Source organism: Beta vulgaris, chromosome 8, assembly GCF_026745355.1.
Source record: "Beta vulgaris subsp. vulgaris cultivar EL10 chromosome 8, EL10.2, whole genome shotgun sequence".
Taxonomy (NCBI): Eukaryota; Viridiplantae; Streptophyta; class Magnoliopsida; order Caryophyllales; family Amaranthaceae; genus Beta; species Beta vulgaris.
Window position 1 is genome coordinate 40,679,393 of NC_079209.1, and position 23,292 is coordinate 40,702,684.

The 23,292-nt window shown below is 35.7% G+C and overlaps 1 protein-coding gene across 1 annotated transcript; it reads right to left on the minus strand.

Annotated features, from left to right (window-relative positions):
• Nucleotides 1–1,729: 1,729 nt before the first annotated feature.
• On the minus strand, nt 1,730–15,960 carry LOC104901468 (vacuolar-sorting receptor 4). Its single transcript, XM_010689056.4, has 12 exons — nt 15,484–15,960; nt 12,991–13,683; nt 12,821–12,909; nt 12,596–12,665; nt 12,442–12,525; nt 12,276–12,352; nt 12,102–12,183; nt 9,140–9,222; nt 8,976–9,039; nt 3,167–3,295; nt 2,968–3,077; nt 1,730–2,080 (listed from the first exon to the last, which is right to left on the minus strand). The coding sequence occupies exons 1-12, from the start codon at nt 15,806–15,808 to the stop codon at nt 1,985–1,987; spliced, it is 1,902 nt and encodes a 633-aa protein (XP_010687358.1). The 5' UTR covers nt 15,809–15,960; the 3' UTR covers nt 1,730–1,984.
• Nucleotides 15,961–23,292: the final 7,332 nt, after the last annotated feature.

Sequence of the window (23,292 nt, forward strand, 5' to 3'; positions counted from 1 at the left end):
GTAATTTTCTTAAACCACTAAAGGGGCTTTTGGTTCAAATAAAGAAATGGAAAGGGAATGGAATCAAGTAGAGGAAAGGAATGGTAACAACAATTGTTACATTTATTAAGTATTTGGTTCAATAATGGAAAAGAATCACTTATCTAATTTTTCTTGTTTGGTACACAAGTTTGATAACAAAGAATCAAGCTTGTAACAATAAACTAAAAAATATCGTTAAAAATCCATTAAATTCTGAAATTTCTAAAAAATGTTATTTTAAAAACGTTAAGTTGATTTTATTTCTATTATTTTGGTGCGAATGGCATTCAATATCTACGATGAACATTATTAGAAGTTCCAGAAAATAAATGACCGTATATATCATCCAAATTCTAAAACTCCAATTTCAAACAAATTGAAACTCTTGATTCAAACACAACAATCTATGAACAAATATGCAAATTAGAAACAAAAACCAGATAAGTAGTAATACTAATTACATATTTGAAGGAAGAAAAATTAGTGAAAATTATAGAATTTTCAAATTATATTGTCAGCATGAAAAAAAATTACCAAGAAAAGTGCCTTTTTATTTTTTCTGAATTCCAAATTCAAAGCTTCAAAATTTCAAGAAAAAAAAAAGAAATAAAATGAAATATAATATCTGATGGTTGCAACCATTCTCAAGTAAGGATGGAAATGGGTGATGGATGATCCATCACCCGCTTAACCCGGTATTTTAAATGGATGAAAATCCGAATTTAAATGGATGGAAAGTGGGTGGTGGGTGAGAATTTTTTCATCCGTCACCCGATCCATCACCCGTTTAACATCCAACTCATTAACCAATTATTATATTTTACATGTAAATTACTTATATTTTATGTTTTTGATATAATTATTTAATATTATGTCACTAATTTCATTTAAAAATATACTAAATATCATCACCCGTTTAGCACCCGATCCACCCGTTTCACCCGATGGATGACGGATGGATGGATGCGGGTGGAGTAAACAATTGCGGGTGGTGGATGCGGGTGATGTTCCACCCGCCCCGAATCCGATCCATTTCCATCCCTATTCTCAAGTTATACATTGATGAACCTAAATGCACCATGATACATTGATGTACCTATGCACGATTATAGATTTGATGTTGTGTGCTTAAGTTTTAGAGACTTTGTATAGCAGAGAGGAGAGAGAAAAGAGCTTGATGTGTTTTCACCAGGTAACCTGGTTTGTTTACAGTGGGTGAGGAAGGGTTTTATTTTAGGGGTATTTATTATCCCAAAGTAACGGATTGGATTACCACTCCTACCCAACCAAACAGTTAGAATGAATTTTGGTAATCTGATTTCGTTTCTACGCCTCAAGATACGCAAACCAAACAACCTATAAGAGTTTTAGCATATTTCAAGCACCCATTAGATATTTAAAACGAATTATCTCAAGCACGTTTTTTTAAAAAAAAAAATGGTAAGATAAAATCCTCTATATTGTTCTCGGCTTCTCGCACATAACCCCCACCCAAAGGCCCATTATAAGCCAGACACCCCCCCAACCCCAGGCAAAATGTTCCGGATAGAAATTGAACCCTAGACCTTGCTAGGAAAGATGGGAAAGCTCACCACTTGAGCCAACCCCAATTCCTATATCTCAAGCACGTTAGTCGTTATAGTAACGTCAATATATAATCCAACAAAAACCTGAAAAGAAGATCCAAAAACCGGGAGAGCAGAAGGCGTATACTAGATGCAGAGTTTCTATTTGGACAAGGAAGCCAGTAGTCAGCACAGTTTTTTCTCTAAATGCAAACTACAACACTACATCATTTCACAGTCCGAATAAATATCTGCAAAAAGAAATCCTATGGTAATCTTATTCTCCGGCATAATTTACAGAGAGGTGGTGTACACTCAAATCCACAGGATGATAGGGGAGAGCAAATAAACAAGCCAAATCCCCTTCTTATCACAAGTAACAATGGAGACACTCATTTTCATGCTCGATCATCTGAATGATTGGGGATTTCAGTCTGGCTGTCCAGCGGCATGTATTGAGCCATTATAGCTCTGATTTCTGAATCCATGTATTGCTGCAAGTAATAATAGGACATTGTTAGCCACATGACGTCTACAATTAAGCACTTTTGCTCAGTTCAACAAAAATAAATTCACCAAAAATAAGTTGACGAGAATGCCTTCTTTACCCTTGGTATTGGGTTGGATACAGAAGGTTATAATTCTGTTAAGGTGATCCAGGAACTTAAATTTCTGAAAAGAGGGTTCAAAACAGCTCTGGAGACCACAAGAAGTGGGCCAACACCTTCCCTAGTATGCCAGAAGTAACAACTTCATATATTTTTGTAGGCCAAACAACTTTCTAATGGTTTGCTCTCTTTATCCAAATATAGCAATCACATTATCCTACCCACTCAGGATTAAGAATATGATAATTAAAGTGAAAGACCCATTACAATATCCGATCCAGTCATTGCTACACCCCCTTCATGAACTCTGTTGAGACCGAGGTATATTCAGAAGTCCAGTCACAGGCTTCATAGTTTTAGAAATTGTGACAAAAAAAAAATCCGAGATGTCTGAAAGTAGTACTCCTATGTTAAATTATCTGGATGAAGTGAGTGCTTCCTAGGAAGTGCAAATAATTCCTAATCAAACACGTCATTTAAACAATCAGTTGAAATGGAATTTCTGAAGCTGGAAGTTTGCAAGTTCCAAGGTGAAGCCGTGATTCGTGAACATTAAACAGTGGTAAAGTTCCATCATCCATATGTTCAAAATTCATGTCCCTTTTCAATCATTAGAATGGTTTTCCTAGTCCAACACATATCATTCTACCAGCCTAGAATGCGTTCCATCACATTGAGAGCTACCATATTATGAATATCAGATATTAGTTAACACATCTTCCAATCTCAAGATACTATAAACAACAAGATCACACTTAAGCAGTAAAACTTACCCTGATCCTGTACTTGTAAAAGAGATAACCCCCAGCAGCAACCATTGCCAAACCTATCAAACTAAGCCATACAGCTGCCCATGCTGACTTGGCCTGTGCAGCTGATTTGCCTATAGAGCACAGAATCACAGTGAAGTAAGCCAGAGAGATAGCATACAAACAAAAACAAAAAAAACAGATGTAAGATTTATGAGCTCACTTATGCAGGTATCATGGTCCTTCATGTAGAGCAGATCTCCGCTGCATGTACACTCATAGCTACCCCATGTATTCTTACAGTTACAGTCAGAGCACTGGCAAGCCTTTTTCTCTTTGCATTCGTCAATGTCTGGTAAATGAAAATCATACCATTAGTAGAAAATAAAAAATATAAACAGACAACATAAGCAAGCTAGATGTGCAACTATGTTCATAGCATGTCAAAGCCATAAAGTCAAAGCTAAAAGATAGCAGACAGCTGAAACTTGCATTATTGATACTATAATACCATATAACCCACCTGGGAGCACAATTATCTTCAATCCAAAAATTTACGTACAGCCAAATCCATGGAAGATATATAAGGGTTTTTACCAAGAGGTAACTCATCCTTTTCAAAACACTAAGTTTGTTGGAGAGCCATAATTTTATCCCATCACCAGAAAAATAGTTCGCCAGTCCAAAGTCTCATCCATGTTTACTTGCCCCATCCTTTTCCACTCCCTTATTCCACATAACCAGAGATAAAGCAATCTAATCCCTGATGCTTTTGCTTTCAATTAATCTCTGAAATTCAACCATTTCTCTACCAAGATCCTCAAACTCTCTGCCAAACTACATCCTCTCAATGTCTCCTAAAATCTAGTTAGATAATGTCAGGTTTAGCTTGTATTCTGGTTCCCAACTTCCCACCCATCGTAATAAGGCGATGATGAAATGGAGATGAGAAACTAACGAGAAAGTAAGGGTAACCTGATACATGTGATACCATGTACCAAATATACTTCGCAGGTACATGAGGGGCCAATCACATAGGTTTCGCAGCTCGGATAATGCAGATAAAATTGAACTCTACTCATCATATGACGTTATCCTAGTATGTGCTTTTTTTTTCGGAAAAATTGACAATAGAGGTCTGAACTCTGGGTGATAATTTTTAAAAGGTCTGACTTATTGATTAACCTGTGTAGGTCCCAACTTTAGGGGGTCTTAACTTTTAGCGGGCCTCGACGACTTAAAACTGAAGATTTTTTTTTAAATCTCACCTAGTTCCTACATCCCTCCCTCAATTAACCCTTCTGATTTGACCCAAGTTTTACAAGTGATGACCCATTAAGCCAGTTTTAAGTCACTAAGGCCCGTTAAAAGTTAAGACCCCCTAAAGTTGGGACCTACACAGGTTAATCAATAGTTCAAACCTTTTAAAACTATCACCCAAAGTTCAGACCTCTATTATCAATTTTTCCTTTTTTTTTTTTTTGTAACTTCAATAAAATCACAATAGATGTTGAATCTATTTTATGCAAGATAAACTAAATTCTAGGGATTACACCTAAGCGGAAAGGATAAACTTATATGAAAGAGACTGTGACCATCATAGAAGTGATAGTAAGCAAGTTGAGATCAACCAACATGAAGAAGCATCGGTGGGCTTGTATACAGTGCAATAAGGAAGATATTACACTTCATCAGCAGGGAAAATGATATTATCTTGGTCCAAGAAGAACAAGCACAAGAAATGTGAAGTCTAGCTGTGAAGGCCAATCGCCAAGAAGAAGACATCCGAAAGATATTACAAAGGTGTAAACTGCATCTTTCACAAACAGTCTGACCTTTTATTCATGATAAAATACAGCCACTGTCTGAAGATAACACCAGACAGAAAGTTCTCATATCTAATATACTTCTTAGACCCCAGCATAAACTTCTTGTTGCTTTCAGTATTATTTTGTCCATGTTAGCTCAAGCTTATAGGACTAGGATAAAATAAGGAAGATTCAGGATAGTAAAAAGATAGCAACATAATTCTCCAACGGGATTGTCGTGTTTTGATATTCTTTCACACTTTGCTAATTTATTAGAATCATTAAATATATATAATGTTAATAAGTAGCAGAATTCTTTTTATATTAATGTTTTATCAATTCATTTCCTTTTGCATTTTAAAATTTGAGTAGAAACTTCTCTTTATTCCCCTTCTATTCTACCTAAGAGTCAAAGGTAGGTCATTTCCCATTTTTATAGGAACTTGGTACAATAAACAATGGTATCTCCAATTATAGCTCCTCCGGGATGTAAAATGTATCTATTGAGCACTTCATATTCGCATCATAATTTAGCAGACCAATTTAGCAGACCAAAACAAATTATTCAGATATTTGTAACACTCATCTCATCTTAGTTCAAACCCAATAACTCATAAGATTCCAGTGATATATTGTCCGAATTGTGTTCCTCCAGTCCTGCATTTCATCAAGAAATTGGTGTTCCACAAATTATTCCCTTTTTCTCATAAAGAATGTCCACGATTCCTAATAATAAAAGTCCCCAAATTATTACCCACTAACTAATTGTATGGCTTTTAAATGTAGGAAAAATTCACAAGTATGATGCAATTGCCAACTATGAACGTTTTCTACAATAACCTCAACTATGATTTATTCTTGAATATGCCTTCCTAAAATGATCCCATGTGACCACTAACTTCTTCAACTCGATATCTTATATAATGTTTCTTCAAATGTTTTGTCCCCTTCCTCTCAAGCTTGACAACTCAAGATTTGACCATCTAAATCTATTTCTATATTTGGGATGATTCAAGAATAATCCATAATTCAGATTATTTAGGGATGACAACCTGTAGTTTGGATTCCTATAGGAAATGGATCTTCCAATTATGCACCTCGTTATGTTTCTAAGGAAATAAATAACTTAAACCATTGCCAGAATAATCAATTTGAACCAACATCCAATAGCATTCTTTTAAAAGTTGTCTTTTTTTCCTTCATTAGAAAGCGATTGCAGCTTGTCAAATATTTAATATGGCTAATCACGTAGGCTAGTTGTCGTTAGTTAGGCTTGTTGGGAAATTTTTTTCCCTTAGTTCATGTAGGCTATCCCTCAACCGTAGTCTATTTTCCTTCCCCCTCCCTGTAGCCACCACGACTCACAGAAATATTTCTTTTTATATAAAGCTACAACTATAAAGAGGTGGCCACATGCATTCTTGTTAGAGTTTGTTAGACAATGGTCATTCTCAGCGAGGTAGTAGTCCTCATTTCTAAATTCACGACTTCCCCTTTACCAAGTAAAAGAATGTATAGCTTTTCTAAATCAATCAAGCCCTTAGTTTTTTATATTGCAATTTCCGTCGCGATCACAGTAATGGTAGCGGTGTTTCGGTTATGGAACTAATATCCGAACTGGGTCACGGTTGTTGTGGCACAAATTTATTTTTTGAAGTCTTTTTTATTTTCTAAAGAATGGTACCCATATATCTTAATTATATAAGTGAAGGGGGGAGGCATGGTGTCCCCCAATTAAATTACTATAATACCCTTTTTTAATTACATCAATGTTGTTTAAATTTTTTAAATAATAATGGGTAATCAATCAATCAAAATATTTGCCATTTTAAACAACTAAAATTAGAATATCTTGAAAAATTAAGTTTAAAAAAAAGGAAAGACTAAAAAGTTTACAAAGAAACAATGATAACAAATTATCAAAATCTTCCATCAAAAGGAAACATATCAAAATAAAAAATCAGCAATATACTTCCACAATATTATAGTCATATGAAGAAATGATCATTTTAATAGGTTTATATAATTTCAATTTGCATAAGTCAATTACATATAGGATAATAAGGTCATGTCAAGACAATGTATTACATTTGAAGATTTAGCTATACTATCAATGATAAATAAATAAGTATTAGAATTGAAAATTGTTCACAACTAAAAACAAAAGCACAAAAATATGAAGGTAATCTTTGCAATTATGGTGAACATAAATTTGAATCAAATTTGGGAATTAAAAAAGCAAAAAATAGAAAAGAAAGATTCTTTTTTTATATTTGATTTTCACATATAAATAAAGATAAATATATTTGTAATTATGAACTAATTTGCTAATCAGATTAGATAAACTTGAAAAAGTGGTGATAATGCATTATTTTTATGGATATTTTTTTGTACTATGTTGAAAATATTAATTAAAAGTGTATGTTTTCTTTAATTATGTTGGTTCTGTCACATTCAACTTATTTTGCTCATCTGATCAATTAATTTGGACTTATTTTTGCTGAAAATAACTTTTAATAAGTTGAACAAAACAAGGCCTTTATTGACAAAAATTACCAACTTAAACTACTTTGTCGGTGCATGTAAAACTAACTAATCGACATTACAAAATATCACAATAAAGAAATCGTCATTGCACGCATTGCGTGCTTAGAAAGCTAGTATGATTATAATAGAGGTCACATGGTAAATCAAATTTAAAATTTTAACAAAAAAAATAGGCAGCACCTCACATTAATATTTTAAGAAAAGAAACGACTTTTAAGACTTAAAAATAATATTTACTTGTCATGAAGGTTGCCTTAATCAATTATTTGAAAAAATAATTCAATATTTTCCTCACAAGTTTGTTGTTCGTTTTTCTTACTTAAGAAGAAAGCTATCAAATGATAAAACATCATTTAAGAGAACAGAAGAAGAGAAAAGGCCAAAGTCAAAACCATGTTAGGACGTTTCCACCAATAAGTACTAAATTTGCCCACGTCGGAGTGGTACGTCTCAGCCAATTGAGAATGATCACTCACTTTGTAGGCAAAAAGAAAGAAAAATCGAGCAAGAAGAAGAATCAACATCGGTTTATCTTTTTCTTTTCTTCTTATGGTATCTAAGAATCAACATTGGTTTATCAAAGTCAAAATCATGAAGTGTCAGATACAATAAAAGAAAACGCCAATCGTTTATTGCATAAAAGAACGAAAAAAGTGTGAGCTACAACAAGAAAAGAAAAAAAAGAAAGTGATGATGATTTTTTGTGTTGCTCCATTTTTCTTTGTTTTTCTAGAAACATGAGGAATGATTCTCAGTTCTCACTAGGCCGAGATGTACCACTCTGACGTGGGCAAACCCAGTACATATTGGTGGAACAGCCCTAACATTGGCACTATATAAAAAGCCGGGTTCACATCGGTTAATCTTGGTTCAGAAAACTTCAACAAGTTCGAAATGTCTCGGCTGATTTGTGATGATGCAATTGCATTTTTTACCATTTAATATGAGTAATTGTTTACTTTTATTCATCACCTAACATACAAGGACTTGTTGGGATAGGTAAGTGACCATAGTTCCATAATCCATGGAAACTGAGAAAATTAGGATTGTTTCGTCCACTATCATAGACCTCCAAGTGCCTACCTAACCAAGTTCCCCTGAGACAACAGAACTTGCTTGTACAGAATTATAACTAACTTAAGAAGCTGTAGATTTCCTGTTAATCTATGATACACGTACTTTTTGGTTCATTATAATTAAATCTTATTACATTTCCGTATGCTTGATGTTGGTTTCTTAGCAGCAATGAAGAATTACAATATAGAAATATATCCCTAAAGATAATAACTGGAGCTACTTTCATGTAATTTCATAGAATTGCTATTTACATTTTTTTCTCTTTTTCGAAAGAAAATTGCTATTTACTTGAGGAAGTTAAGTTGCTGAACTAGACAGGGCCCTAATTTCCTTAGTACATCAAGGAGTTTAAAAAGTCCTCCAATGGATTCACATAATACTAGAATACAGCAAACTGCAGCAGATTTTAGAAGTATTTTCAACAGGTCGAAGGCAATATTCATATTACATGCAAAACAGAACACAAGCAAATGCACTCAACAATCAATGCAGGGACTACAATTCAGTACCAAAATGAAAAACCTAATAAGAAGACATAATCGCTGTGGAATGACCATATATTGTTAACAAGCATCTACTGAAGATTATAGACCGTGTTACCTTCACAACTGTTCACACCATCACCCTTGAATCCTGGAGGGCATTTGCAGGTATCTTCAGGATCCTGCCAGTATAGAAGTTGTATTAGATTATGAAGCCATTTGCCAAAGTTTATTGACTAATAGATACCTGACAAATTATATAGCCTCGTAGCACTAACTTACCATACAAGCTGTGAACGTCTGCCCATGACGACTTTCATGCCAACAGCCTCCATTGTTCATCTTGCATTTACCAGGTCCATTTGCTGACAAGAAAAAAAAATATTCACTTCATGACATCAAAACAAGTCCAGATGAATTAATTCAATAAATGTTCCCAGAAGAGAATAGCAGAAGCCAGAAGGTATACACCATCAACGGCATCTTATATTCCTCTTTCTCTGTAGTATATCATTTAAAAGGGTAGCAAATAACGCCACCCACGTAAAAGAGGACGGATGAAGCCAAAAATAGCAAGCCCTTAATCTAGCATGTACGATCTTATCTATAAATCAAGATACGGCGCGCTATCACTTGACTTCAGAAACAGACTCAATAAAATAGAAAATTGACCGTTGATGCAAGTGCTACCCTCAAAATCCAGCTGGTTTCTTCCACTCCAAGTCTCTAAGTGCACCACCCTCCCAAGTCAATATCAGGTTGGTTCATGGTTTCACATAATACCTATAGTTTTTTTTATTGAGGGGAATATAATACCAATAATTGAGATACAGCACTACAGATTTCTTAATAAATGTGGAGATCCTCCGATTCATCAATTATAATACCTCTATCGCATAATCTCTTCACGCTTCCTTAATATGGATGCCTGAAATTATTTATCACATACTCCCTCCAATTACAAATAATTGTTACACTACATTTGGGGGAGAACCAAGGCAATTCTGAAAAAAGCATGAAAGAAGTACAAAAAAAGGATATCTAATTTTCAGAACATATAAAAGAACCATTAAAATATTGGAGAGAGCAAATGATGTAGGTGAGAAAGTTTCAGGTGGATTAATAAAATGGGTGGTGGGACATAAGAGGTAGAAAAGTGTATAAAGTTGATGGGACATGATATCATATAAGGATAAAAAAAAAAAATTCTCTCCTATTCCTTTTGGCCATCAAACTCTCTTTTTCGATAAAATATACCCCAACAACTCGTATCATATCTAGCTTTTTAATAAGATAGCAATTGTTAGCCGCTCAACAACTTGTCTCCTCAAAATATGTGCCATGGTGAGTATTTACTGGGACAAAGAGAGTCACATGCTAAGTCACACCTATATTATAGCCTTTATATTTGTGTCAGACTCTATGAGAGAAATGATAAGGGATGGTGAGATTAATTCGGTTCTTGATGAAAATAAGGAAAAGATCATATCATACAACATTTAGATAGAAGAATGATACGAAATCAGAAGCATAATGTGGCAATCACAACCATGGAAAGAGTTCTTATTTCTTTTATTTTGGAGGATGAGGAGGGAGAAAGAACACAGCAGAGAACATGTCGGAAATTTAAATGGATAGGATTCAAGTTCCATCAATCAGTTGAGACTTAAATACTCAAAGTAGCAAATCATTATTATAAAGCAGGTAAGAGAACAGATATCAACATGATTATCAATGTGTTTAATGTTCATTAACCAGCATACAGAATATCAGTCGCTGAAAAATAAGTTTTTGTCGAAAAAAACTTTCACAAAATTGACAAGTAGTCACTCCGATTCTTGTGACAAGTGCCAGCTATGATCTACAATGGCAGTGGAGTCCGAACTGGACTATTGGTTGGATAGAGATTTGACTTAGACTGCTTGTTTACAGAGTGTTAAGTCCTTAGTCCTGACTGCCCTTTAGCCTTAAGCGTTAAGCTCTCAGGAGCAGCAAAACATTAAATGAATGTATGAGACACAAACACAATTTAGATTGGTAATTCCCTCGTTACTCATGAACTGACAAATTCCAAGCAGCTCAACCATACAGTTCTCCTCGTTACCCCCACCTATCTTGTTCTTGTCTTAAGGATCTCATTGCTTACTCTAGTGCCCAGCTCGTGACTTCACACCAAAAATCTCCCAAGTGCGGCAGTACTTCAATTGGACATTCATTATGAAAAAGATGAATGCTTTCAAGGCCTTAAAGACGTTGTCAAAGAAGATAACATGGAGAGGAAGCATATTGTTAGTGCAATTAGCATATCAACATATCATAAATGAAGTGATAGACGTCTGTCTTTCACATGAAAGAAAATGCTTAGTTCTATTTCTCCAAACATGAATATAATAGAAGCATAAATTCAAACAAGTGTTGATGCTGCTTGGGAGGAACCAACATAGATTATGTCACGATTATCACACAGAGCACTGATCTCTATTCGCCTGCCTTCCAGTTTGATACAGATCAAGTTCGAAGGCTGGATATTTCATTTTCTTTTAATGGAATTGCGCAAAAAGACAAAGTTAAAAATTATAATGTTCACATAAAGCACTTCATGAGTTAGTCATACCCAAAAGTGAAGCAATTACAGAAGCTTTTTTGACAAAACCCTAGCGTCCAGATATTTAAAAGTGGATCTCTAAAAGCATCAAAATTTGGGACAGATAACAAACAGCTTCTAGTTCTAGTGATTATAAATTTTCCGAGAATGCCATTCATTGTCATTTGCATCAGATTTATCTTAAGTCACCTAAAAATTGTCAGATATGTAAAGGAAACATTTGCATTACAGTAATGCGGTTTTCACATAGCTGAACTACTTCCTATGACTGCGTTTGAACATAACTTAGATGGCCTCAAACACATACATTTTATTAATCATGGATAAGATTACAAGTATGATTGACAGCCTGTTGGAGTTCTCAGTAGTGGGAAAGAAGGAATTAAAATAAACAGATAACTGGCTTCTGATAAGGCCACCACCATTCCAATATAAAGTTTGAGATATTGAAGCGTGCACTTAGTTTAAAAATTACAGGTCAAACTACTAAAGAGGTATTTCAGTGACTGTACATATTACTGTGCATCAACAAATTACAAATTAAATTACAAGAGTTCCTGCCAAGTATACACATAATGAATTCTTACTCTGCATTAACAGATATCAAGTGAACACCAATATTCAAGAGTAAAGACTTACGTTTGCATGAACTGTAGCCGTCTCCTCGAAACTGCACACCATTTACAAGGGGGCATTCACATACCCTTCCACGAAATGTATCCTATAATAAAAAGGAAAGGATGAAACAAAAAGAGTCAAACACTGTGTCAACGCTTGGGAGATAGTAAAAGAAAGCAAAAATATCAATGATACCTTGCATGCAGTGACATTGGCAGCTTTGTCTTGCCAACAGCCACCATTGTTATCCAAACATTCATTTGTTTCAATTTCTGGCATGCAAGTTGGCAAGGAATGATTTTAAGGCCCCAAATAAATAAATAAAAAGAAATTATACCACAAGAAGATTACAAGGCCTTACCATCACTCAAGCAAACAGAAGGTTCTGTAGTTTCCTCAAAACCAGAACATATAGCCTTCAACACAGCTCCTTTCTCCAACTTCCCTGTAGTCATATAGCTTAGAGGGACAACTCCAGCACTTTTACTGTGAAAATGATAGAAAGAAAGACTCACCTCGATACTGATGATTGTTAACAACGAGTGTGGGCAGTATGGTTACGTCACCCCTTGCTCCTTTGCCAATCTGAGTAAAAGTTCTAAAATCAAAATTTGATATGATTGAACACTAACATAAATGAATTGAACACAAGCATAAATATATTGACACTAAAGTAACTAAATTGAACCATAGACACACAAAAGTAATTGTGAAAACACATGAGAGTGTCCAATGCTTGCCTGTGCCTCCTGCTCTTCTTTCAAGACAGGATTATCCTCATCAGCTTCTGGGTCTCCCATACACTTCTCAATCTTCTTTAAATCAACTCCTGCAGATGAAATTAACATTATGCCATCATCTTAAACAGAATCCCATAAAATTGGTTGACTTAATGACCTGTGATACTTACCCAATGATTTGATTACCCCCTCAGCACAATCCTTATTGTACTTCTTGTCTTTCATGGGACATCTTATCTGGAAATCATTAACATAATCCCACCAAACCCAGGGCTTCCTTGTCTCATTCGCGACTCTAAAGACACACAGCTGTCTCAAGTTCTCAATCACCACATCCTTACCCTCATAGCCTCTGCTGAAATCTTGCTCAGGATCCGGGGCACAATATCTTCCATGATTGATGCACTGTGATTTGCACTGTTTGCTTATAGTAAAAGCCTGAGGACAATACCATGTGATATAATGTGGTGTGAATTGAGTATAACCCCCCTTTTCAAGTATCTGAGCAGCACCTTTAAAATCCTTCATGAACCCCATCAACATCTCACATTTGACCCCACATTCATCATTGCTAGTGGTCCATAGCTCATATTCTACTCGATCATCAGGGTGAGGAACAGCTTCTCTCCAATCAAGATTCACATTAACCATGTCTCCCTTGTTAAACGCTTTTTTCAGAGATTCACCAAAACTCTTCTCTATAAGGGCAGAAGGTATGGTAATGTTCTCAATGTATTTTGAAGATACAGTATCCTCTTCAGGTGTATCCATGGTTATCAGTGCTTCATCAACATCATCTGCAACAAGGACAGCAGCAGCACCAGCTTCCTGGGCATTCCACACCTTCAAAGCAAAAAAACAATCTGGAAAAAAAAACAAATGCATTACTTCTCAGCACAAAAGAACACAATAAGACTCCAGAGTTAGATGCCCCTACATGGCCTTGAAGAATCTCATGTTAAAAGTTGCCTTGAGAGGAGAAGGGGGAAACTCCAGCAATAAACATGAACAAAGAATTGAGATAATGAATTGTTGTCTCTCAGGTCACTAAGCAAACAAGAAACTGAATATTACTTTTCTTATTAGTTTCACTTTCAGCTAGAGGAAGAAGTGCACCCTCTGTCCAAAATAAATCAGAGTAAGAATAATAGGTTCACTTTTTATCAAGGAAATGATTAGAAATCACAAATTTCTTACAGGTAGGGATGTGTAGATAATTAGAGAAGGGGACAAGGAACGGGAAGGAGAAACTCAGCAACAATAAGTTCGATAAAACATACAACTAAAAACATTTCCATGGGAGAAAAAGTTGAATAAATTGGAAAAAAAAATCACCAATCATACTTCCCAATTGGATCACTCCTCATCAGATAACACCAATATTCAAGAATGTGCAAGTCATGCATATGGTTTAAATAAGCCTCCCCCACTCCTCACACTAAGGACCACTACGGCTCTGTTCTCCTCAACTTATTAAAATAAGTTTAATTCAGCAAAAATAAAGTCAAGTTCGGCGAAAATAAGTTCGTTAAATATAATTTTCAGCAAAATTAAGTTTTAAAAATAAGGTCGGAAAAAACAAGTTAAATATAATAATAAAAAGTTAAGGTCAACAAAGATCTACTCTGAGTTTCAGCAAAAATAAGTTAAGCTGAGCAAATACAAGTTGAAGAGAATAGAGCCTAAGATATAGTAAGACTCCCCTCAAAACATCATTTTTACATATACTGCAACAAGTATAACCCTAAACTTCGACCTTTTCAACAAGCAAAACTGAGTTATTTAACAGCACTAACAGTCTTAGATTTAGGCCAGGAAGAAACTAAACTAGAATATGTAAATGAAGATTTTGTTATTCATAACCCTTACGGCGTATTTGGTAGTCGATAATACATGGTGATAAATAATAATGAACTTAGACATAATTATGTAAGGAAAGGATCATGCTTATGCCCATAAATGTTTCTTTGCAAATGTCCGTCCCCACTGGTACTCAATACCGCCTCTAAAGTGATAATGTATGGTAACACAAAATTCTTTAAGACAAAGGGGTATTTGAGGATAGACAAGCATTTCAAGATCATATGCATAGACTTCTTTTCAAATCACCTCTAAATTCATCGTCATTACCATCATTTACTACCGCCTACCAAACGTGTTGCTAGGGCTATATAAGTATCAAATAGATTACCTGAATTAGTACTAGTTGAGAATTTACAACATAATCACGCGTTCACGCGTCGGATGTTATTAGCTACTGAGTATTTCTACTTTTAGCTACTTCTGCCTTCTTACTCAAGTCTCTTAAACCCATTTTTTAACAATTTCCCTACAAGGAAATGAACACGACAACCGATTCTGCCTCAAATTCAACCAAATAACTCAACATCATATACAGTGTAGCTCAGAAATCCAACAAATCAAACATTAATCAACAAAAACATCATGTGGGTAAAACCTCAAAAACTTCACGCAGTTAAGTAAACACTAATAAGGTCCAATAAGGAGTAAATAAGTGAGGTAAGTTCAGATAACCAAAATAAGTTTATCAACGGACCACTCCAACCAAACTCATCTAGCTACAACCGACAAAGATCAAAAATCGAATAATAAAAGAAACAAAAGACAAGTTTAAAACAAAGATTGAGCCAGAAAAAATGAACCTCCGCGATCGAGAAGAACAAAGGTGGGTAATTGACCAGGCTTCTTCTTGAATGAAATGCTGAAATCACTGAAATCTTTGCACCCTTTTTTGTTATCTTTAGGATAAATTACAGTACCAGCCATACTACCACCATATTGAGGAATTCCAAAGTTACCAATGGCAGTATCATAAGTACCCTTAACATCATCAGGTGATGTCACCCTCAAACTGTTCTTCTCCACAACAAATCTGGATTCAATTGAAGAAACCCATGTTAAGAGGAAAAACCCTAGTAGCAAAATCACTCTTCTCTCATTTTCTCTCTCCTTTGACCGTTGAAACATCTTGAAAATTAGAGAGAGAAAAAAAGGGTTGTTGGGGGTTGTGATAGAAATGAGTTTTGAGCTATGTGGATATCGAAATGAAGTACTGTATATCAAAGTATGTGAAATTCCAGAGAAGTTAGTTGAAGGAGAGAGAAGGGGAAATCATGGAAAATAAAATATTTACGGTAGCATGAAACTCGTGGACTCTTCTTTTTTTGAAAGGACCCTCGAAAAGGGGCTACTGCATTAAATCGTCAATGGCCAAAGAAACAATAGAAGCCGGGAAGTCATTCTTCCACACACGTTTGTCACCTTCCACAGGAAGAAAGTGAGCTAACTCATGTGCAACCCTATTTCCCGATCGTTTAACAAATGACCAAACAACAGATACAAAACTCGAAAGCAAGCTAATAATATCCTCTAGTACAAGGTGGAAGTCACTTGACCCCAGATGATTAGCTTTCAACGCTTGGATAACCGCCAGACAATCTGACTCTACGACCACATGCGAGAATCTCTCCATCTTCGCCACTAGCAACCCTTCATAGACAGCCATAGCTTCAGCGATTCGCGGCTCCCACTTCGCAGGCGATTTAATAGAAGCACAGGCCACTAAATCACCATTTGAACCCCGACACACGACACCCATCCCAGTGCCCAGCGCACCTAATTCCCCCGCATCAGTATTCACCTTCACCCATCCTCCAGCAGGGGGACTCTTCTTACTTCTACTAGATTGGACTCAAAAGTCGTCGCTGTAGAATTTTTTTTTACTATCATATTATCTTTTTAGGTAGATAACATAACAGAATTTTTTCCTTCAATAATGTTAAAATGGGCATTAATTCTTCACATGCGTCAAAATTCAAATTAATTCTATAGGTACCGACGTACCATTCATGTAGGACATCTCACCAAAAAAAATCGGCAAAGCAAACCATTACTCCGAGTAGCGGTTAACATTAAGTTAAGTCGATACTGGAAGTAGCGATTTATGGCATAAACCGCTACTCAGACTAGGTTAATTACGGAACATAACAAACGCAAGAAAGAAGGAAAAGCGCGCCACATAGGTTGTGTGCCGTGTGCACAAAGCCTGCGTGGCGCTCAGCCAGAATGCGTGCAGCACATATTAGCTGTGCGGAGCGCACGCTGCATGCTCTGGAAGCATTCTGACTGTGCGCCACGCAGGCTTGTGCGCTCGACACACAGCCTACTTGGCACGCTTCCCCCCCCCCCTTTTTCTGGCGTTTGTTATGTTCCATAATAAACCGCTACTCTGAGTAGTAGTTTATATGCATGCCTTATACCTTATCTTAGGGACACGGTATAACCGTTATTTGAAGTAGCGATCAACTTCACGTTATTGGTATTAACCGCTACTTGAAGTAGCGGTTTTGTTAAAAAAACAAAATTCTAGCGTGCTATCCGACGTGGACGGTACCCATAGGATTGGTTTAAAGTTCAACGCATAAGAGATATTAATAATCTTTTTTACATTATTCATGGAAAAAATTCTAACATAACATGAATAACCTTAGGGGTTGTTTGATTTACTAAGGAGAAAGGAAAAGGGTTTTAAAATGTAAAGAAGATGAACCGAAAGCCAAACCTTTAGATTTAATTGGTTGTTTGGTTAGAAAATATTTAGGAGAAACCCCAACAATTTACCACCACAAATCTTCTCTCAACCACCACAAATTTTCCCCCAACTACCACCACCATACTTAGTCTTTTAGTTCAAATCACCCCACCGTCCCCTTCCCCTCTTTCGATGTCATCATCCCCTCCCCTCTTCTATCGTTACCCACATCCCATCTACCTTGGCTGACGTCCTCCTAAAGCGATTTGCGGTCTCCTTTGCTTCATTAGATATAATTATGAAAATCTTTTGGTATCATCTCAATCTATTTCTAGTTCATGAGTTTTTGCATCCCCTTAGTCTTTAGCCTCATTTTTGTCATTATCTTGTGCAGTATCATTCTGATTTTGTGCATTATCATTCTCGTGCTCCTTCGCATCAATATTATGTGCCATCGCAACCACTCTTCTCCTCTTTGTTCATCGATTGTTTTATCTTTCTTTCTCCTTACTCTCTCTTGTAAATCTAGTGTGTGTGGTTTTTTTGGTGGCGGTGGGTGGTTTTGTTAGGTGACAATGGGTGGTGGGTTTTTTCCGATTACATAGGTGGGTCTTCGTGGTTGTTGGTATGGGCTTGGGAGTGATGGACTTTTTTCGACGGTGCGGTGGTGCTTTGAGTTAAGGTGGAGGGGGTGAACGGTGGTTGTGCTGCGGTGTTGGCGAGTGGGTTCGCATAGTGTTGGTGGTCATGGTGGAGGGAGTGACATTGGTTGGTTGGGTTGTTAGTTCAAGTTGAGCTGGTGTTGGTGGTCAAAGAGTGGTCAATGGTATTTCAAGGAAAGGGTAAATAGAATCTTGGGGTAGGGTGGGGAATGGATGTAGATGAGTTTGGGGGTAAGGGTATGGTAAAGGAAATCGCTGAATCTACAAAACCAACAACAAGGGAATTAACTCACTTCCTTTACTCTTTCCTAAAAACATCTAACAAAACGGCCCCTTAGTGAATTGGTTAGTGGGGTTTGACCAGTTCTGGTATTGTTATAATACAGGTGATTTTTTTACCTAAGTTCTCTTGAACTATTTGGATTGAAGTAATTGCAACTTTTCTGAATTCTGTTGAATCTATCAGAAGTTTTTGAAGTAAACATAACTTAAAATTTATGCAAACTAAACTAAACTAATCTGAACTTATATAATAACTCGTATATCACTCATTAAATTTAAGAAAATGTTTGTAAAAGGTATTAAACTCTTGACTCCTTATTGTAAGTCAATATGCAACCACCAAATTATAGAATCTACTTGTGACATAGTTTAACCCCAAATGATAGATACTTTTTTCTTATTAGATAACTTGGAGTATTACCGGAGCCTAACAACTAGTTTACTCTTTAAAATATTGAACAAACTACAGTAACTTGATACTAAGAATTTTAGGAAAAAATATTTCTAATATGAAATAATCAAGATCTCATGCATAAAATAATACTAATGAATTTACTAGCTAGAAATTATACCCTACGGTCCGTTTGGTAGTTGTTAATAAATTGCGGTAATGGGAATGAATTTTAAGTGTAATTTTATTAGGGAAGCACCCCTAAAATCTCCATGGGGAGGTATTTTTTCTCCATGGGCAAGCAATCTCACCCATAAACTTGTGTTTTTGTCTCCAAAGGGGAGCAATTTTCATTACCACTCATTACCACCTACAAGGTGGTATTGGATGGGAATGAAAATTCAAGAAGGAAAGTGGACACTTTAGGATAAATTAACATTACCATGAGAATGGACAATGATATTTCTCACAAATTTACACACAAATTCATTTCCATTACCACCATTTATGACCAACTACCAAATGGGCCGTAAATAGCATGATTTCTACTTGCTATGTTAGTACTTCAACGTCCAAGTATGAAGATCAAGAACCTCAACTAAGGCCCCTCTGATTTATCCAACAAACAATGAAAAGATCTTACAATTTGTTTACTAAGATTAGAAGAAGAAAAATACTCTTTTAATCTTCCTTAGCGACACCCACCAAAGGGGAGGATTAGAGTAGAATTTTGTTCTAAAACTTATTATTTTTTCAAAAGATAATTTCCTATTATATATAAATAATTTAGGGAAAAATTCACATAGATAATCCGAACTATGGCTAGTGTTTCAATATTAATCCCAATTATGGATTATTCTAGTATAATCCTGACTATTGAAGGACTTTCCTAAATTGAACCTTGATGACCTACAACCTGTTAATCAGGTTAAATTTTAAGATTTTCGTATTTTTCTTTTTTATTTCTTTCTCTCTTCCTTTCCGTTCTACTGACCATCACTTTCATCCATAGAAACACCACCGGTACACCCACCCACCCTATAAAACACCAACAGTACACCCACCCACCCTATAAAACACCACCACCAAATCTGGAAATCATCCTATTCTTCTCGAAAACCACCACCATCAACCTCAAAACCAACCCCACCCCTCGAAAAACACTTCCGTTCACCTGAAAACTACCCCGACCCTACTACATGCCCCACACACATTTATTCCCTCTCACCTAACCCATACACTAACTCCACTATAGTATCACCGCCAACAAACTCCGCCACCACACCCCAAACCGGCCACTCTCCCAACTCTCTTCTCCGCTCCACCACCGGCACCACCACAGACCTCCTCTCTTCTTCTTCTTCTTTTTGTTTCTGAATGGGTTTGAATGGGTTTTGGGGTTGGGGTTCGAATGGGTTTTCGGGGGTGGCTGGGGTTGCGATGATGTGGTTGTGGGGTTTGAATGGGTTCGACGGTGGGCGAGATTGGGGTTCGAATGGGTTCGACGGTGTGCGGGGTGGGGGTGCGATTTAACGGGATGGGGTGGCGGTTTGTGGGTTCGATGGGGGTGGGGGTGGTTTGAAGGTGGTGGTGGTGCGATTTGAAGGTGGAGGTGGTGCGATTTGAATGGGTTGGTTGTTTGGGATTGATTTGGGTCGATTAGAGGTGGTGGTTCTGTGGGGGTTATGGGTTCGATGGGGGTGGGGTTGATTTGTAGGAGTGCGGCGGTAGGTGGTGGTTCTGATGGTGGCTAGGGGTTCGAAGGGTGTGGCGGTGCTTGTGGTGTCGGTGTGTGGTGCTGGTGGTGGTGCGGTGGTGGTGCTGTGCTGGTGGTGTTGGTGTGTGATGCTGGTGCGGTGGTGGTGCTGGTGCGTGGTGTAGTGGTTATTATCTTTCAAAAAAATTATAGGAACCAATGTATGCAAGACACATGTCTTAAGTAACTTGCTTAACCGGTTTCTTCAGGTTACAACTCATTAGGAGAAGATACCCCATATAGTTAGGATTATACTAGAATAATCCATAATTGGGATTAATATGGGAAGATTGTCAATAGTTCGGATTATTCATGTGAATTTTAGATATATTTTGGAGAATATATATCTTCAATAGATATTGCCTTATTTCCTTTATGTTGGGCGAAAATATACGTAAGCATAAATAAGTTACTATTTTTATCTTATTCATTAACTTGTAATGTGTGATCTAATAAAATTCAATTTTTTTAGTAGTGAGCTTAATCATATTAAAATAATGCAGTTGATTTCTGACAAAATATTATAATCATCCAAAATATCATAATATTTATCCTCTCATAAATAATTTTATACTAAATATAGTAATTGTTAATTTGATCAAACTACAACTTCTTCATAGACCTTATATAATGTTTATTTGTGTAGGGATAGAATAAAATAAGAGGAAAGTTGAAGATATTTAGCTAACTATCTTCAAAGCCTCAAATCTAAGACAACAAATGAAAGTTCTAGTATAAGTTTATTTTGTACCATAAGACATAAAATGCCACCTCATTTTTGCACAAATAAGTACTCCATAAGTTTTGACTTCATTATAAAAGTCATGCTCCATCCTATACAAAGTAATCCCCATTTTGTATTATGAAAGTGTGTTAAATAGGAGATTACAATATAGTTCATTCTCTCCACCTCTCTCTATAAAGATGTTCCACATTAGATTTTAGTTTGTTCATACAAATTTGATTATTAATAAGCCTCATAAAAAGGTGATATATGGAGAATATACATTGAAATAAATTCAATGACAAAAATCACACAATAATATTTATTTTATATATTGTATTTGGTTGAAAAAACATGATTAAATGGGAAGTTATGAATAATGTGAAATCTATACTAATATATTAAAATATTTCCTAAATAAGTAACGATACCATATGATGCTTTCCTTGCTTAAGATTTGACCTCGTGATCACAAACATATACTTCCTCTTTTTTTATATAAGCTACATTTCCCTTAAATGAAAATATCACTATAGATGCTACATACCATAAATGGATCCCTTTTCACCATAAAGATCTTAAAATACTATTAAAAAGTTGGTGATCCCTCACCGTCTCCTTTAAAATACCCATACTTTTTCCCTAACAAATGTTTTTTTATTCAAAAAGTGATGGTCCCCTACTTTCTCTCTCTACCTTTATTAAAAACCCCTCATTCTGTCAGTGTAGCATGTATAAAAAATGGAGGAAGTATATACTAAAGTTTTAACTACTAAACCAAATGATACTTGATGTTGTCATTTTAAAGTAAAATACACGAAGGGCAGCCCATGCCTAAAAGTTATCTATCTTTATCTATACTAATATATCAAAAGGCGTTCCTAAGTAAGGAACTACGACGCCACATGGCCATATCCCTTAGTGCTAGTTTGGTATACGTAGGAATTTAATTCCTATAGGAAGTTTCATTTCCTAAGAAATTACTTCTCTTGCGTAATTCCTAGGAAATGACCTAAGTTTATTTGGTTGACATCAAGGAATTTGCAAATTCCCATGAATTCTGATTGAGTAAGGGAGGGGTGGGTAATTGAATTCCCACATTTTGTGGGAATTTCATTTTCCAAGAAATTTCCATTACACCCATTTTCTCAACTTCCTATCAACCAAACAACTTCCCAAATGAGAAATCATGGGAATTTTCATTGCTTACATAAATTCCTATTAACTAAACAAGCACTTAGAGTGTTTACTTTATGTAAACACGCATACAATAAAAAAAAAGAAAATGATATAAGATTTGATCACCTCACCTCAAGCTTATACTCTAAAGTCTTACCCACCAAACCAAGTAATGTTTGACGTTATATTTATAAAGTAAAATATTAATAAATGAATATTATAATTACTCGGGGAATAGTCAGGGTATAAAAACAAGTTCATTATTAAAAGACGTTCTTAAACCAAGATTGGTGCCACATGGCGCTATGCTCTCTCTCTCTTAGGGTGTTTTTACTGCATATAATCTACATACAATAGAAAAAATTTTAAATTTTGATTGTATCACTTCAAGTTTATATATTATAGTCTTAACTACTAGTGGTGGAGCCACTTGGTAACAAGGGGTAGCAAATGCTACCCTTAAAATATTTTGAATGAAAATTTAGTTTAGCTACCAGCAAATTGGTCGCAAAAATAATTAGCTACCGCCTCAAGCGGTCGCAAATGGTCTTAGCGACCGCTTTTCCAGTTCCTCAATATTGATGACAGTTCCTCAATATATATATACATACATATATATATATATACATGTATATATATATATATATATATATACATGTATATATATATATATACATGTACACCAACACACCATTGTTTTATGTCAATGTTGCCCAGCAAAGCCTCATCCATCTCTATTGTTGGATAGTCCCTCAACCATCATAGTAGTTAGGGATTTATAATTATAATAAAACTAATACAGTATCAATTCATTTGTAAAGCTATGCATAAATACATCTCACATATATGTGTAAATAAACCAATCTAATAAGATCTTGATCAAAAGACTATGTTTTCACACATATATCAACAATAATAAATATTTG

Bases quoted from the DNA above. Each gene is read 5' to 3' on its own strand.
- LOC104901468 (XM_010689056.4), bottom strand. From the start codon at position 15,808: ATGTTTCAACGGTCAAAGGAGAGAGAAAATGAGAGAAGAGTGATTTTG. The intron at 12,666-12,820 runs GCAAGCATTGGA...ACTTTTACTCAG, and splicing joins AAGAAGAGCAGGAGGCACAG to ATTGGCAAAGGAGCAAGGGG. The intron at 12,184-12,275 runs GTATCATTGATA...TTTTTATTATAG, and splicing joins CCAATGTCACTGCATGCAAG to GATACATTTCGTGGAAGGGT.